Here is a 17,856-nt window from a genome sequence, read left to right on the forward strand (position 1 = left end):
AAAGTTCCTGTTTATGTTTTACCAGTAGCATGAATCTACAATATAATTTCAACTTGGAAAGATGAAACATATATTTTTGCTTGACGCTCTTTTCTGCTTTGTGCTTGTTTTTTTAGTTGGTGGTTTTGTACTGTTCATTATATTAAAAGCTGCTTCTCAAATTATAGCCCTCTCATTTATGTAATACATGCTGGCCCCAATATTAGAAACGTCTAAATGTACAGTCATCCAGTTGAACACCATGGTCAACACAATCAATTATAATTATATACTTTTTATTGTTTCTGTGCCAGAGCTGGATCATATTCAAATATCAAAGTATACCGAATGAAGTGACTAGAAACTGTATTCTATTGTAGATTACTCCTTTGTAACCAATAGTTTTAGGGGAACTTCACTTGAAATACACTGTACAACGACATGCTAAATCAATGCAGATCCATACTCCTGCATGATCCACCTGTAGCTCACTTCATGCTTATCAAATGATCCTCTTTGGCAGATGGAGACAGGCTCTCTTATTTCCTTTTTGCATTGTAAACTGTTTTCTTGTCTGTAACAACATCTACTGCATATCTGTCCGTCCTGGGTGAGGGATCCCTTCTCTGTTGCTCACCCTGAGCACCCCTGATTTTTCCCTGTTAAAAGGGTTTTCTATGGAGTTTTTCCTCAGTCGATGTGAGGGTCTAAGGGCAGAGAATGTTGTTATGATGCCATGTGAAGCCCTTTGTGGCAAACTGTTTGTGAAAACGGGCTCTCCAAATAAAATGCCTTGCTTTGCCTTGCCTTTTCAGAAAAAAAAATTCTAAAGGCAAGGACAAATGGTGTGAATAACTTATATTGATATATGGGTGGCAGATGCTTTACTAATCATGACAACAGGAACGAGATAGACTCATGTCAAGATAGAACAAGAAAAACAAGGGGCAAGGCTGGAGTGATGACAAGTTCCACAAACACTGCACTGCACTGTAAAAGGAAAAGGGAGGTTTAAGAAGACTAGCTTTTATCAGATTCTTCATCAGAAGACAGTTCACTTTCAGACAGCAAGCCAATACAGTGGTGTAAAAGCAATGATTTTCCCTGGTAATGGAATAAGTACTGAAATATGTTTGAATGCCCATTTTCCCTCATCTCAAAATTGAAAAAATTATTTTAAGTCAAATCCCTGATATATGCTTAAGACAAGTTTAGGGCATCTTAAAATTTTGTTTTATGGCAATTGCCAAATTTGAAGCTTATTATGTGTCTTGAAAATTGCAATTGCAAAAAGGAGGGTTGTAATCCTACTACAGAGGTTGTTGCAGACATTTATCAGCATCACACCCAAAACAGAAAAAAACTGAAGGTAGTTGAAGTGAAGGTGAAGTTATGTGGTGTATTTGCTTAAAAAAACATCCAATGGTTTATAAGTGCAGATTAACTCATTTAAAAAAAAAAATGTACCGTACGTACTTCTCATAATTTTTTTTTCCACGAAAGAGCTGATTTTCACAGTGATTCAAAATACAGACCTTTCCCTGAACGTGACTAAGTTGCTGTCAAGTCATGTTTTTATGCAGAAATGTAACAGGCTTAAATCATACGATATAAATGATTTGTAATTATGAACAATCAAACAATTTACATGGATATGTTTTTTGATTTTGATTGATTTGATTTTTTGTTTGATTATAACTTTGTTTTGGGAAAACTCTTTCAAGGGTGAACAATCGGAGGGTGTCTTCCTCTGTTCTCCATAAAAGGACCGTTTCCGTTTTACTCACTCAAGGTGGTTGCTCAACATCCTGAGTCCACCTTGGTTATAAACAGCTGCCTGGAGCACTGAAACACAGATAAAATCTAACGTGGAAACATGAGGACTTTCAAATTGAGCGCTCTTTTATATCTGGCAGCTGCAGTTTACTGTGTGCCAATATCACCAATAAATGAGCAGGATGAGCATTTTGCAAAGGTAGGTCTTGCTTTGCCTGACTATACTGGAAATCTGATATTTTGTCATAGACACATTTGTAGCTCCTTAATGTTGTATTTATGTAGCTAATTCACATTTTTACCTCAAACAGAGCTATCTGAAGAATTTCTACAGTCTAAAAGAAGAGAAAGCTCCAACTATCAGACGAGGCATCAGCCCAATGAGCAAGAAGCTGAGTGAGATGCAGAGGTTCTTTGGTCTCCAGATCACGGGGACACTTGATGCTAACACTTTAGAAATAATGAAAAGGCCTCGCTGTGGCATTCCGGACAGTAACATTGGCCAGTTCTCCACCTTTGGAAATAACCTGAAATGGCAGAAAAATAGTCTGACATACAGGTGAGTAGTCTAAACAGAATAAAAAACAAACAAACCAGGCTTGGTTTGTGAACCACTCTATATCTCTATTTCTCCTTACTGTGATATTTCTCTGTGTGGCAGAATAGAGAACTACACCCCTGACATGTCAAAGTCAGAGGTGGATGTCACTATAGAGAAAGCACTGCAGGTTTGGGCCAAAGTGACTCCTTTGAGATTCACAAGAATCTACAGTGGCACCGCTGACATCATGATCTCCTTTGGCCGCCAGTGTAAGTACAAGTTATCTTCTAAGTCTGTGTTCCAGTTGTAAACTTTCTCAATGCTCAGTTTACTGGTTGTGACATCATTATGTGTTTTGAATATAATCAGACTGTTTGGAAAGCCGACTGGCTGTTTTTTTACACTGTTGATGGCTTGTCTTTCTAATTGACCTGCTGGACCTTATATGACTGTGTTCTTGTCAACAGCGCATGGTGATTTTTACCCCTTTGACGGCCCAGACGGCACTCTGGCCCATGCCTTTGCCCCAGCCCCCGGCATTGGTGGGGATGCTCATTTTGATGATGATGAGATTTTTACTTTCACCTCTAACACTGGTGTGTTAGTTATTTTTTTCCATAATATTTTGACATAATATCCTCGTGTATGAAAGGCTCCATGATTAATCTTTTATTGTGTGTTTTCTGCTGTAGGATATGTCCTTTTTATGGTAGCCGCCCATGAGTTTGGACATTCCCTGGGTCTGTCTCACTCTGATGATCCTGGTGCTCTTATGTACCCTTTGTACATATATAGAAACCCTGACACCTTTGTTCTGCCCCGGGATGATGTCAACGGCATTCAGTCTCTCTATGGTTTGTACTATGAGGCAGAATCATCACCATCACTTATAGAAATCAGCAAAATCTCAGTGGAAACTTTGCACAACCCACAGTGATTTGGTACAATCTATCTACCTTCTAGGTCCAAACCCTGATGAGGACCCTGTGCAACCTGGGCCTGAGCCCCCAATTACCCCTGATGCTTGTGACTCAAGTATGGTGCTGGATGCTGTAGCCACCCTGCGAGGAGAGATGCTCTTCTTCAAAGACAGGTATCATCGCCAAGTATCTGTTCTAAGAGTGTTAATATTTCTCCCTTTGCAACAACTGACCTCTGAACTTATTCACGTTCTGTGCAGCTTCTTCTGGCGCAGCTACCCTCAAAGCACAACACCTCAGCAAAGCCTAATCACAAACTTCTGGCCCAGAGCTCCTGTCAACATTGATGCAGCTTATGAGAGCCAACAGTCAGACAATGTCTTACTCTTTAAAGGTATGCCTACAAGAAGCTTCTAATGTAACTCTACATTATCAAGCTTTTCATGTATTTACTACTCCTAATTTACTAAATGTGCGTTGTCACTGCAGGTCAGAAAGTGTGGGCTTTCAGTGGCTATGATCTTGTTGGTGGCTATCCTAAACCCCTCTCCAGTCTTGGCCTGCCCAAACAAGTTAAGAAAATCGACGCTGCTCTCTATGATGTGGCATCTGGCAAGACTCTGTTCTTTGTGGGCAGTTTCTACTACAGGTTTGTTCACAGGACACAGCATAAATGCATTACAAATACCATATTTAAATACCACAATGGTTTATCTGATGCTTTGCAAAGGTTGACTCATTCTAATTTTGTCTTTAAGTTACGATGAAGCCAGAAAGACAATGGATGAGGGATTCCCCAAACGTGTTGATGAGACCTTCTCTGGGCTCGCCACCAAGGTGACGGCAGCTTTCCAGTATAGAGGTAGGCAGAGGGCACTTTACAGATGTTTATGTCTTGTGAGCATTCCATCACGAAATTTTGTGAAACTGACATGAAGCCTCTCCTCTGCAGGTTTTACATACATCTTCAGTGGACCCCAAATGTTTGAGTACAGCCTGAGGAGTGGGAGGTTGTTCCGTGTGCTCAACAACAGCTACTTCTTACACTGCACGAACTTCTAAACTATTTTATAACTGAAATTAATGCCTAGTTATATCCTTCCTGAGAAGAGTGTCTTTTTCCTTAAATAAAAGAATTAAATAGCAATTTCTGTGGTGGCAGCTACAGATTTTTTTAAGTAATTTAAATTAATTTAATTGCATTTGATCACATTCTATTTCTGTACTTTTACATATTTAACTACCGTTGTGGCGGTTTTAAATGTTGTATTTAACAAGGTGTTACTGCTACGTGGAAGAGAAGCTTTTTTTATCATTGTCTAGATTTGCTCACTACTCTGTGACTAAACGATACAAAAAATGATGAAGAAATAAATGGACTTCATGAATTGACAAGAAAAATTCAATTTTTTCATTTTGCCATGTTACAAGATAATGTGTTGACTTGAATTTGCTTCCTCTGATACGTTGTGTAGAACTTTCATACTTGGGTTGCTACCTCAGCTTCAGCTACATTTGAGTCAGCTTAAACCATTAGCTGGCAAGGATGTCTAGTATTTTGGTTTCACAGAGACAGAGAATGATACTCTACACTGTAAAAAAAGAAAAAAGATAATAATTTTACAGGAAATATTCTGTATTTTTATACAGAGTTTTTCCCTTTTTTCCATAAAACAATGAAATGCCTGTGGATTTACAGATATTTTTAGTTATTTAAAGTTTACCTTTAAAATTACAGGTAATAATGATAATAATTTAAGATTACATTAATATGATGTTTTTTAATAGCAATTTATTGTAGCTGTACAGATTAAAATGTAATTTTACATAAAATGTCAGGTAATATTTTACAGATTTTACTTGTTTATGATAATGAAGCAATGTATGTAAACACACTGAAATCAGGAGTCATTCAAAGTGTTTTCCTTAAAATTTCAGGTCATGAAGCAAGTGATTTTATTTTTTATAAGGGTAATTAATACTTGTACAGACACAAAAGTAATTTACTGTAAATTACTGGAGATCAAATTATAAAATATAAACTTTTATCTTCAAATCTTTAGTGATGTCTCTGACACTATATATCCTTTTCTTATGTATGGTTATCTCAGTGAGATTACCTGATTAAATAAAGGTTGTTGATATAAATGAGGGAAAATCTTGTGGAGGAATGTGTGCATCCAAGGACACACACACACACACACACACACACACACACAAATAGACAGTATGCCTTGAAGGAAAGTGTGTTATACAACAACATACAACACACTTTCCTTCGAGGCATACTGTCTATTTGTGTGCGTGCGTGCGTGCGTGCGTGCGTGTGCGTGCGTGCAAGACCGCATGTGTCCATCATGCAATCAGACGACGCAAATTCAAATTCAAATTTGCCCCCAAAATTCAGGTCTGCTCCATAACTTCACGGCAGGTGAAGTGCTCACCATACACGCTAACATTACGGGAACCATTTAAGGTGGTGAGTACCGTTTGTGTGATTGATGATCACGTTTTATTCATAATATTAGCGTTACACAGCGTCACCTTCAAATTGTGCATTACGCGACACCCAGATTACTGGTACTTCTGGTAACAGTTGGGAGTCACGATGTCACGACTTTTGGGCTAACTAGCGGCTTATTGATATGTAGAACTGCATTGAGATTGTAATGGTATTTGTGTAGGTTCTCATTCATCCAGGTCATCGTAGATCAAAGCGAAGTAAAATCTGGTCAACTGGACGTAAGTTTATCTTGAAGACGTTTCACCTCTCATCCGAGAGGCTTCTTCAGTTCTAGTGAAGAGTGTGGAAACTCCAGCTTATAAACCTATGTGGGAGTGGTCAGTGCTATTGTGGTGGAAACGACCCTCCTGAGACTCACCTGGCCTCCCCAAACGACAGTCGTTGTGCGGTGTCAGGGAGTTTCAGGGGTGGTCGTTTGGGGAAGCTTTGAAAGGACTTGGTTGTAAATAGGTGAAAGGAAATGTCGCAGTCCACCTCCTCTGTTCAAAGATGGTTTCTCTATCCTGACGTGGATGGCTTCTTAAACTCCTCTTTCAAACCATCTGTCCTCTCTGTCGAGGATTTGGACATGGTCGTCCTGGAAGGAGTGGCTTTCCTCCTTGAGGTGGAGGAAAACCGCTGAGTCCTGTCCTCCAGAGTTGGCTCTTCTATGTTGGGCCATGCGTTTGTTGAGGGGCTGTTTGGTTTCCCCTATGTAGAGATTCATGCAGGCCTCACTGCATCTGACAGCGTATACCAGATTGCTTTTCTGGCTGTGAGGGGTGGGATCTTTGGGGTGAACCAGTCTTTGTCTCAGAGTGTTGTCTGGTTTAAAAGACACAAGGATGCGGTGCTTGTTATAGATTCTCCTTAATTTCTCAGAAACCCCTGCCACATAGGGGATCACTATGTTTTTTTCTCCTGCCTTCTTCATCTTCCCTCCTCCTGGAGCTCTCCTCCTTTCTGGACCTGGAAGAGGATTTTACAAAGGTCCAGTCTGGGAAGCCACAAGTTTTAAGTGCTCTTTTCAGATGCTGCTGTTCTTTTTTCCGGCCTTGGACGCTGGTGGGGATGGTCTCCACTCGGTGTTGCAGCGTCCTGATGACACCTAACTTGTGCTCCAGAGGATGGTGAGAGTCAAAATCCACCGTGAGGGGCCACAGGGCCAGCAAGATTTTGGAACGGGCCCAAAATCAGCTTCTCAACGAGAGAGAGACAGGTCCATTTCACCATCGAGGGACTAAAGAGCAAGCTAGATCACCTTAATCAAGAGTTATTGCCATTTTTGCCACCCGCCATCTTGGACAAGGTCACCTCCTTCGTTGGGACAGCCCAACTATCTCAACATCAGAAGAGCAAGGAGAGGCAGAAAAGGAAATTCGCTCGCCTCCAGTCTCGCCTCGACCGGGAACGAGAAGCAGAAGGCCCAACCCCAGCGGACTCACAGGACAGGTGGATAATGAACTTATCCAACAGGGAGCTCACCAGTCCTGAGAAACGCGTCCTTGCAAAAGGAATGAACTTTGCTGTCACCCCGAAACATCTCCCAACGGTGGACCTCATCACTGCCACAGAATCCGCCATCAAGAAGAACAACCTCTCCACCACAGAAGCAGACGAACTACGACTCAAGGTCACAGCGGCCCTCTCCGAAGCGAAGGTCCCCTCTGCCAACCTCTCGGTCCAGGAAAGGAAGGCCCTGAATGCACTGAGCAAAGATGAGAACATCACCATCCTTCCGGCTGACAAAGGAAGATGCACGGTGGTCCTTGACACAACTGACTACCAGGACAAGATCAGTTCTCTTCTCGGTGACATTCACACATATGAGACCTTAAAACGCAACCCCACCAGCAGCTATAAGAAGAAAGTGGTGGAACACCTACAGAAGCTGCAAAAGGGGGAAATCATCAACCGCTTGGAGTATCACCGCCTGTACCCCGGAGACGCAGTTCCACGGATTTACGGCCTCCCCAAAATCCACAAGGAAGGTGCCCCGCTCCGACCCATTTTCAGCAGCATAAACTCCGTGACGTACAACATCGCCAAACACGTCGCCACCATCTTAGCCCCCTTGGTAGGGAAAACCCCCCACCACGTCCAGAATTCCATGGACTTCGTGAACAAGGTTAGAGAACTCAAGCTGGACCCAGATGAGACCATGGTGTCCTACGATGTGACCTCCTTGTTCACCTGCATCCCTACCGTGGAGGCTGTGGAAACAGTGAGGAAATGCCTACAGCTGGACAACACCCTCAGCAACAGGACCAACCTCAATCCGGACCAAATCTGCCAACTTCTGGACCTTTGCCTGAACACAACTTACTTCCAGTACAGAGGGAAGTTTTTCAGGCAAAAACATGGCTGTGCCATGGGTTCTCCCGTATCTCCTATCGTGGCCAACCTATACATGGAAGAGGTGGAACAGAGGGCCCTGACTTCCTTCAGTGGACCCTCCCCCACCCACTGGTTCCGATACGTTGATGACACCTGGGTGAAGATCAAGGTTCAGGAGGTACAACCGTTTACAGCACACATCAACTCGGTAGACGACAACATCAAGTTCACCAGAGAGGATGTGAAAGACAACCATCTGCCCTTTTTGGACTGCGATGTCTACGTTCAAGAGGACAGGAGCCTGAGGGTGGATGTGTACATGAAACCCTCCCACACTGACCAATACTTGCTTTTTGACTCTCACCATCCTCTGGAGCACAAGTTAGGTGTCATCAGGACGCTGCAACACCGAGCGGAGACCATCCCCACAAGCGTCCAAGGCCGGAAAATCCCGGAAAATCTTATTAATCCCTTATTAATAATACTGATATAATATGTTATTTAAATGTATTTTCAATTACTTCTAAACTTCATAATCTTAACAGAGGACAGTCCTATATTTGAGAAAAAATAGTCAGGCCTACAAACAAGCTGAGAAGAAGCTCTGTCAATTCTATAATTCTGAAGAGGAAGACAAATTGCAGACAGAATGTGAGGTCTTTCATACTCACATACTCATACCAGTCTATATGACATCTATACTTTGCTTTCAGTGGTCAAACTAAACAGTGCACACCTGTTTAGCCCAAACGTCTTCCCTAACAACGTCTGAGCTGCTGAAGACCTATGGCACGCTTCCACCAGTGAAGGTGAGACAACACACAAAGGAGAAGCCATGAGGAACACACTGCTGAGGATGCTGGTCACCGTGATGTACATGCTGGCTTACCTGGAGAAGGTAAGACCATGTTATGTCTGTAAAACTCAGGATAGCTGCATGAGTCAGTTTTGGAAAAAGAAGTGTTATCAGGATCTGTGATTGCTAGACATGTTTAATGTTTTCACTTGAGCAAATCTTACTTTGAAGAATATAATGTGGAAGATGGGAGTAGAGTAAAGAATATGCTGAGTGTGATCTCTAAAGAGAATATTTATCATTCTTTATTCCTTCCCTTCTATCTCTCTCTTAGTTTGGAGGCAAGTGGTACATTGTTGGCTTTGCTGCCAACTTTCAGTGGTTTGTGGACCACAAGGCAGACATAAAGATAGGCAGTACTGCAATCTAGCCAGCTATCGGAGGAGACCTGGGGCCTCATGTATCAATGCGGTTTACGCAAGAAAAACTTGCATACGCCAGCATCGATGCTCACGTTCAGATGTATCAACGCGAAAAGTTTGTCGATTCTTGCGCTGTTTCATGCCATCTCTGGAGATGCCGTAGAAGTTGGCGGAAAGCCGATTCTTGCGTTAACTGCACTTTGGTCCGTTGGCGACACCCTGTGGCGGTGTTTGGTAACTGACATTATTTGATAACCGTACATACATCGGGCACAAAAAAGCCTTCCAGCGGGAGATGGCGGACCGTTCTGAGGTGAGTCAGTCGACCCTCAGCCGGGCCAGGCCGTGGATGGTGGACCTGATCATCCAGCTAAATTCCCTCATGGTGCGGTTGAACAGGTCAATATGAAAGCGCAATTTGCAGCAATAGCTGGATTCTCTAATGACTGCACTCATGTTGCCATAAAAACGCCGTCCCATGAGGAACACGCTTCCGTTCATCGTAAGGGTTTCCACTCCATCAATGTGCAGATCATCGATGCGCAGAGGCTGGAGGGATGGACGCCGATCCCGGCCGGGCAGCCATCCTCGCACGCCAGAATTTCATTTCCACACTGTGAATGGGTAAGAAGCAATTACATGATTCATGAAGCCAGATTAATTTATTTTTCCACTAAACTTTCCAGAACATTTATCAGGCAGTCGAGCGGCTCATTGATCCACGTTATGTCCTCCTGCGACTGCAGGACTGCCTGTGTGAGGACTGTAGGAATTTTTCAACCAGTCATCATTAATCAATCAGAAGGACCCACGGAGACTATATTGCGCTGTTCAAAATCTTGGGAGGACACCTTCCAGTTGGTTTAAAAGAATTTATTCAGATTAACAGGAAAGAATACAGAGCTCTGGAGATCATCTTCCCCTATCCTGGAGTCAGCATACACAGATGCATCGTCCCTGGCGTTGGGGCAAGAAGTCCAACGATCTAACTATCAGCTCCAGTTTTATGTGTTACAAGGAGGTGCTTATGTGATCGCTTCTGCGTGCAAGTGTGTATTTTTGATCTTATGTTATTTTGCAGAATCTTCTGTCTGACCGCATGCCAGCACCATCTGTTCCCATCGTAGACTTCTTGTTGCATCTGTGAAGATCAAAACCTCTCTTGTCCTGATTCACGACCTTGCTCTTATCTACGTCTGACTCCCACCACTTCATGCTACCGTAGAAATTCTGTGGACTCTGTTCTGACTTAGTTTGAGGGTGTGATGCTAGCCATGAGCTACACTCCTGCTATTCCCTGTTGTGACCTTTTCACCTGTGTCCACTCTGATACAGTCTGGTCTGTGCTTCACTGCCTTGTGTTTCCTGCACTCTATTTTCAGTAAATATATGTATAAATTTGACTACAGTTTAAGCAAATATATATGTATGGATTAATCTACAGTTAAAGCAAATATATGAATTAATTTATCTACATTTCCCCCTGTTGAGCACTACTAAGTGCTCGCTTTTTCAGCTGGATAAATTTATAGCTGATCATCCAATTGTGGGGTCTCATCAGTGTACTCATCTACCCAGGCGAGCTCAGGTCCATCCTCATCCAGGGGAGGAGCTGGAGCTGGTGTACAGCATCTGGTATGCTGGAGGAGGCCCATTCTGCATATTAACTTTCTCCACTGCTGCTGAAATCACACGCTCACACATAGATCTGATTAGTGGGATACAACAGCAACCAACAATAATCAATAATGAAATGCAACCAAGATGCCAGAGAGAACACTTTTAATCATTCCCGACCATTTGCCGAACATATTTTGTCTGTACCTTTCCTGACTTCTCTAGCCAACCACATTGACTTCTCTGGTGCGGCTTTATCTTGAAGCTCAATCAACTCAGTCAGTCCATCTGGGTTTTAGGTCAGTCATGTTGGTCTCTGTTGTCATCATTTGGTATTAACACTGCTCGCCTACCTCCCCGTTTTCTGGAAAAGAACACCATTCATGGTGTTGCCTTTTTCAGAAACATCAAGGTAAAAAGTCTGAGAGTAATTTGGTGCTGTAAGAGCGGCTGCTGCTGCTAGATCTTGTTTCACTTGAACAAATGAGTCCTCTGCTTCTGGTGTCCACACCAAGGGATTAAATCTATTCTTCAGTCCTTGTTCATTAACTAGCCTGCGAAGCGGGGTCGTCTTGTGGGTGTAGTCGCTAATATGATGACGGCTGTAGCCTGTGAGGCTCAGAAATGACATCATGTCACGAACTGTTTGAGGCTTGGGATATCTCAGAATGGTGTTACGATGCTCTGCAGAAATGGAAGTGGCGTTACCGGCGACTAATCTTCCCAAAAATGTTACTTGGGAGCACACACATTGTAATTTGGATTTTGACGCTATAAAGCCTCCCAAGGCTAGGGATTTCAGGCATGCCTGGGTGGCTTGTAGACACTCAGATTCAGTGGGTGCGGCAATGAGAAGATCATCTACATACTGTAGTAACATGCAACCTGGCGGGAAGTGGAGGGTTTTAGATAAATGTTCATGTAGCGCAGGATTGAACAGGCCAGGTGAGAGAGAGAATCCCTGAAGTAGAACTGTGTACTGATATCTGCATCCGTTCCACATGAATGCAAAGTTCTTGCGCAGTTCAACTGGCAGAGGTATTGAAAAGAATGCGTTTGCTAGATCAATCACCGTGAAAAACTGTTGTGTTGGAGATAGTTGAGACAGGGCAGTGTGTGGATTTGGAACCGGGATAGGAGGCGTGATTACACATGCATTAACAGCTCTCAAGTCATGAGCCATTCTCCAATCTCCGTTGGGTTTCCCTACATGTAGAATAGGAGTGTTCCAAGTAGAGGTGGAAGCCTCCAGAACACCTTTTTGTTCAAGGTCCTTGATAATCTGAGTGATGGGCCCGACAGCACCGGGCTTAGGTGGATATTGTGATATCCAAACGGGCGGTCCAGGTGACACTTCAAATGTTACTGGTGTTTCAGGTCTACAGGGTCCTACATCTGTTTTTCCTTCTGACCACACCGAAGGCGATATGGTACTGAGGAGTTCTGTAGTCATGTCACTATCTGAATTTTCACGCCCATGTTGTCTCGTTAATTCACACTGTTGCAACACCGATGGGGTCACAGTGTGATGAGTGATGCGATAAGTCTCTAAGGAGGCTGAATATGTTAAGCCAGCCACCTGTGTCTGTTTCCAGTCACTAAATGGGCCGCTTTGGTCATTGGTCCGAGATCCTTAGCATCCACTCTAGCATGTGGGACTGAGGTATCTGACATTTGAAACCATTCATCCCGTTCGGGGGTCAACACCACACGGGCTGCCCCTCCTGTTTTATTTACATATATACAATCTGACTACAGCATCCAGTGTGAACCATTCACTTGACCAAACGCCTCTTCATATACCTCATTTGTCTGATATCGATCATAGAGGAGAGTACAATGATACGGATCAGTAGGAGGATCATAGGGGTGCATGGAGTTAATCCATGGGCGCCATTGATGGAAAAGAGTCATCAGACTTTGGGGCCCAGGTTCATCTAGACACAGTTCTGCCCAGTAGATGGTAGCATTAACATTCTCTTTAACTTCAGGTTCATGCATCAACCATTGTCCAGTCACTGAGGAGGCCAGCACCGAGTTGGTAGGTGTCATCTTTATTCCATTAGGGAAAGATATTTCCAGTCGTGTTTCACCACACAAAATAGAAGCATTGCATTTAGTCAACAAGTCTCTTCCCATCAGGGGAATAGGACAGGATGGAGAGTGCACAAACTGATGCTGCAAAGTTTGTTCACTGACTGCCGTTCGGAGGGGGTGGGTAAATGGGATGGCAGTTGGTTGTCCATTAAAACCCACTAGTTCCACTTTTCTGTCAGAGATAAGAGCTTCTGGGAGGCTGTGATTTATAGTAGAATATTTTGCTCTTGTGTCCACCAGCATGTCAACAGCTACTCCCTCTACTCTCACTCTTAACAGGAGGTCAGCCAATCCCCCTGCTGTTGGAACCGGGTACCCCTATTGTGGCGGCGGGTACCAGTCCTCCCTTTCCCACTGAGGCATCTGGTAATGTTGTGGAGTCAGGTGTTGTTGTGGTGCCTGATGGTCCTGTGGTGGTCCTCCCTGACCACGCCCAAGTCCCCTCTGGGATGGAGGTTTGTTAGGAAAGTGTCGTGCCCAATGATCTAGTGCCCCACAGACATAACATCCCTCCCCCTGCGGCGGCCCCGGTTACCGTTCCCACCTCCCCAACCACTGCCTCCTCCTCTCTGTTGAGAGTAACCACGTCCTCTGCCTCCTCCTCGTTGGAGAGGGGCCTGATAGTACTGAGGCTGGGGTCCAGGTGGAGCCCACTGGTACTGCAGTGGATAGTATGGTAAGGCTGGTACCACAGGTGCAGGCATTACTGGTGCCGGTGGTGCAGGTGCGGCCTGCTGTTGCACCATCTGTTTCTCTGCTTTGGCAGACTTCTTAGCACCGGTTGCTTGTTCTCTGGCTTGTGCTATTTGGAGTTTAGTCAGTTGCATCTTCAAGTCCTGTAATTCTTTATTAGATTTAGCTGAGTCGCTGTCTTCTTGTCTGAGTCTGTGAGTAAACACTCTGCACCACTGTGCCAAGTTATCTCCACTGCAATGAGGATAATTTTCCATCTCACTGCGCACCTTCTGTGACACTCCTGTTAACAGAGCCATTTTAAATTGAGTAGCTGCTGGTGGGGAATGATTTGGTCTTTCACCTGTTCTGTTCTCCCACTCATCCTCACATCTGTTTATGAAGGAGGAGGGAGACTCACCAGGCTGTCTGGAAAACACTGTGAGCGGCGGTGCATGAGGGTGGAAACGCCCTTCTCAGCACATTTCCCCACACTATCGCCATTTGTGTGTAAGGCATGTCATCAGGTGCACCGTTAGTGTCAGCTTCTGTGTCGATGTCTAGTACATGTGATACTGAAGTACACGCTCCTACCAGGGCTCTCATGTCCCCTATGGAGAGTGTAGTCCCTGCTATCAGGGAATGTAACTTTGTCAGCCAGGGTCCTGCACAATCATCCCATAAACTGGGGAGGCGTCTAACCAACGTGTCTCTGTCAGCGAGTGGCCACGGTTTGTATATCACTTCCCCACCCCCCGGTTGTTGTATCAGCGGCATAGCGAACGTCGTTGTTTTTCTACTCCCGCCTGTAGATTTACTGCGTGTGTGATCAGACACAGGGCTAGCAGAACGGCTTCCTGGTCTACTGGGTGGTGGACGGCTTTTTTGTGTTGGCACGTCATCATCAGAGTCTTCGTGCTCAAACACAATGTCACATTTCAGTTTTCCTGGCATAGAATTGTGATCTTTAACGTGGTTTTGGTGTCAGTGGAGGTCTATCAGGTAGCATCTCTTTGGGATCCCATCCTCTGCAGTGAGGCGAGTGATGTTCTACTCCTGTTCTTGTCTGTAGTTTTCTGACTGACATCTATCTTTCATCAGTACTGGGCTTTGCACACTTTTTAGGGGGCTCAGGTCTCAGTAGGGGGTTTACAAACAGTCTGGGTTCTACTGTAGATCTGCTTTTCTTTTTCGTAGGGGCGGGTTTGTCAGCTGCGTCATGGTCAGTTTTGTCCGTCTGTGGTTTGTCACCATTATTCTCTAGTAGTCCACCACCATATTCTTCTTCTGTGTCTCTATATGCTTGCTCATCTCTCTCTCTCTTCTCCCTGTCCTCTCGACTTTCCCTGTTTCCACCTTCATTTCGCAGTCTCTCTTCTTCTAGTCTCCTTCTGGCTTCCTGTAACTGCTCTCTCACCTTATTGTATTCTGACTGTCCCTGTCCACCAGAGGCCTCATCCTCCTCCTCCTCAAACTCCACCTGTACATCTCCCTTCACCGAGATAACAGGCATCTGCAACACTGCCGCAGGCGCTGGAGGTGCCGACAGACCTGAGTACGGAGGAGGTTTCTCCTGCGTTCCTTTCAGCGTCTGTATGTGACACCTGGTTCCAGCTGCCATGGCCATCAAATGCAACATTGCTCTCCACCCATCTTTCTTCTGACCTGCTTTAGCATGCTTCTTCTGACTCAATCTGCCGGGTTTCACTTTGTCATGATCCATCACTTCATCATACACCTCCTTCTCATCCACACACAATACACTTAATACACTAATACACTGGAGTCCACCGACTCCCCACCACTTCTGTCCTTTACATTGTTTAGTGTATTCATCAATGTTCTGTCTCAACGTTTTCTTTCCCTTGTCATCACCACAATAGCCAGATATCGCCTGTGATATTAGGCTTTTCCACCACATGTCCCACTGTTCACAGTTTAGTTTATCATTGTTTGCCATGGTCTTTCACAATTATAATCACACAACACAGTTCAAATGTTGCCATACACACTTATAGAGGTGTCAGTGGATCTTGTCCTCCTCAGTTATCTCTCCTCATATGCTTCTACGCTATCCCAAGATAGTGCGATGAGGAAACATAGGTCTGAGAATTTTACTGACTCCTCACCAAGTGTCCAATCCCAAAATTCCCACAGACCCCAGAGACACACAGACTGGGTAAGTAATTTTAATCAGAGAGGTTGTAGTTTTCCCAACAAGCTTCTACCACTCGATTTTACTGAGGGGCGGATGTTACTCACTGCAACAGTCTCATTACTTATTCCTCCCACTTCGTCTGTTTTGGAAACCACCCACACAATTCCCAGTGCACGTATTTTTTTTTTTTTACGTCTTTTACTTCTCTTATTCTTCTGTGACTTCTTCTTTATGAGTTGTTAACTCAATGGACTCCGATACTTAAGCCTGCCAAGCCCGTAGCGCCAATTTACTGCTGTCCAATTCATATATTCGGGGGACTCTTTTGCCCCGGGCCTTGCACCCACTAGCGCCGTTTATGTCACTATATTGGACCCTCACTCCAATATTATAAATCAGGCCCTCACTCCGATTAATTTAAAGTCGAACCCTCTCTTCAACCTTTTATGTCGGACCCTCACCCCAACATTTTAAATCAGACCCTCTCTCCGATTAATTCAAAGTCGAACCCTCTCTTCGATCTCTGATCATTTCTTTTCGGTTAATCTTTGATGTGTCCAATTCACTAAGAATGACAGTGGTCTTCACAATTCTCTTAATTTGGATTGTCCAATGGCAGTACTTCGATACAACAGGTGACTGCTTACCTTATTTTATCGGCGCCGTCAGAGAATTGAGAAGTCCGAAGTCACTCGGGGGTGGTCCTCAATCGACCGAGTTACCGATGTCCTTCCTTCAAGTCACGTCGGGGTCACCAAGTTTTCTCTGTAGGAATTTTTCAACAAGTCATCATTAATCAATCAGAAGGACCCACAGAGTCTATATTGTGCTGTTCAAAATCTGGAGAGGACACCTTCCAGTTGGTTCAAAAGAGTTTATTCAGATTAACAGGAAAGAATCCAGAGCTCTGGAGATCGTCTTCCCCTATCCTGGAGTCAGCATACGCAGATGCATCGTCCCTGGCGTTGGGGCAAGAAGTCCAACGATCTAACTATCTCTCCAGTTTTATGTGTTACAAGGAGGTGCTGATGTGATCGCTTCTGCGTGCAAGTGTGAATTTTTGATCTTGTGTTATTTTGCAGAATCTTCTGTCTGACCGCATGCCAGCACCATCTGTTCCCATCGTAGACTTCTTGTTGCATCTGTGAAGATCAAAACCTCTCTTGTCCTGATTCACGACCTTGCTCTTATCTACGTCTGACTCCCACCACTTCATGCTACCGTAGAAATTCTGTGGACTCTGTTCTGACTTAATTAGCTTGACGGAGTGATGCTAGCCATGAGCTACACTCCTGCTATTCCCTGTTGTGACCTTTCACCTGTGTCCACTCTGATACAGTCTGGTCTGTGCTTCACTGCCTTGTGTTTCCTGCACTCTATTTTCAGTAAATACATGTATAAATTTGACTACAGTTTAAGCAAATATATATGTATGGATTAATCTACAGTTAAAGCAAATATATGAATAAATTTATCTACAATAATAAGAAATTTATTAGCCTTAATCAGACATTGTTCTCGCTTTAGATCCGGTAGCTGCAAAAAGCATTGTTAACTGTTAACAAGTGCCTTTTTAATAAAGCAAACAAAAAAGATTATTAAAGGCATAATAATGCATAATAAAAGATTTATTAGCCTTAATAAGGCATTGTTCACGCTTTAGATCCGGTAGCTGCAAAAAGCACAGTTAACTGTTAACAAATGCCTAGTTAACTGATAATAGATGAGCGATAAAGTATATTTTAATATGAATAAAGCAAACAAAAAAAGATTAGTAAAGGCATGACTAAGACATAATGGGTGGGTTAGTTGAGTTAATAGTTTTTAATGCTATTATAAGATACTCATGAGGCTTTTATTAATGTTCCTTAGCATCTACAAACTGTTAACAAGTTTCTTATAAGTTCTAATAAATGTCTTATAGTCTGATATTAACTATATTATAATGACATTATTAATGTTTATATATTCTTATAAACGCATAATGTTAATAAGCATCTTATAAGGACTTATAAGGGCCTTATTACTATTAAGTAAT

The 17,856-nt window shown here is 43.6% G+C and overlaps 1 protein-coding gene across 1 annotated transcript; it reads left to right on the plus strand.

Moving 5' to 3' along the window:
- Window positions 1–1,808: 1,808 nt before the first annotated feature.
- LOC147249154 (collagenase 3-like) lies at window positions 1,809–4,913 on the plus strand. The gene is made up of 10 exons (XM_086225884.1): window positions 1,809–1,954; window positions 2,067–2,314; window positions 2,417–2,565; window positions 2,764–2,892; window positions 2,989–3,150; window positions 3,260–3,389; window positions 3,477–3,610; window positions 3,706–3,865; window positions 3,975–4,078; window positions 4,169–4,913. Exons 1-10 carry the CDS (start codon window positions 1,856–1,858, stop codon window positions 4,276–4,278), a joined length of 1,425 nt encoding a protein of 474 aa, XP_086082010.1. The 5' UTR covers window positions 1,809–1,855; the 3' UTR covers window positions 4,279–4,913.
- The last annotated feature ends 12,943 nt before the right edge of the window (window positions 4,914–17,856 follow it).

Source organism: Aulostomus chinensis, chromosome 15 (genome assembly GCF_037954235.1).
Source record: "Aulostomus chinensis isolate RoL2024-O1b breed Wild chromosome 15, RoL_Achi_v1.0, whole genome shotgun sequence".
NCBI lineage: Eukaryota > Metazoa > Chordata > Actinopteri > Syngnathiformes > Aulostomidae > Aulostomus > Aulostomus chinensis.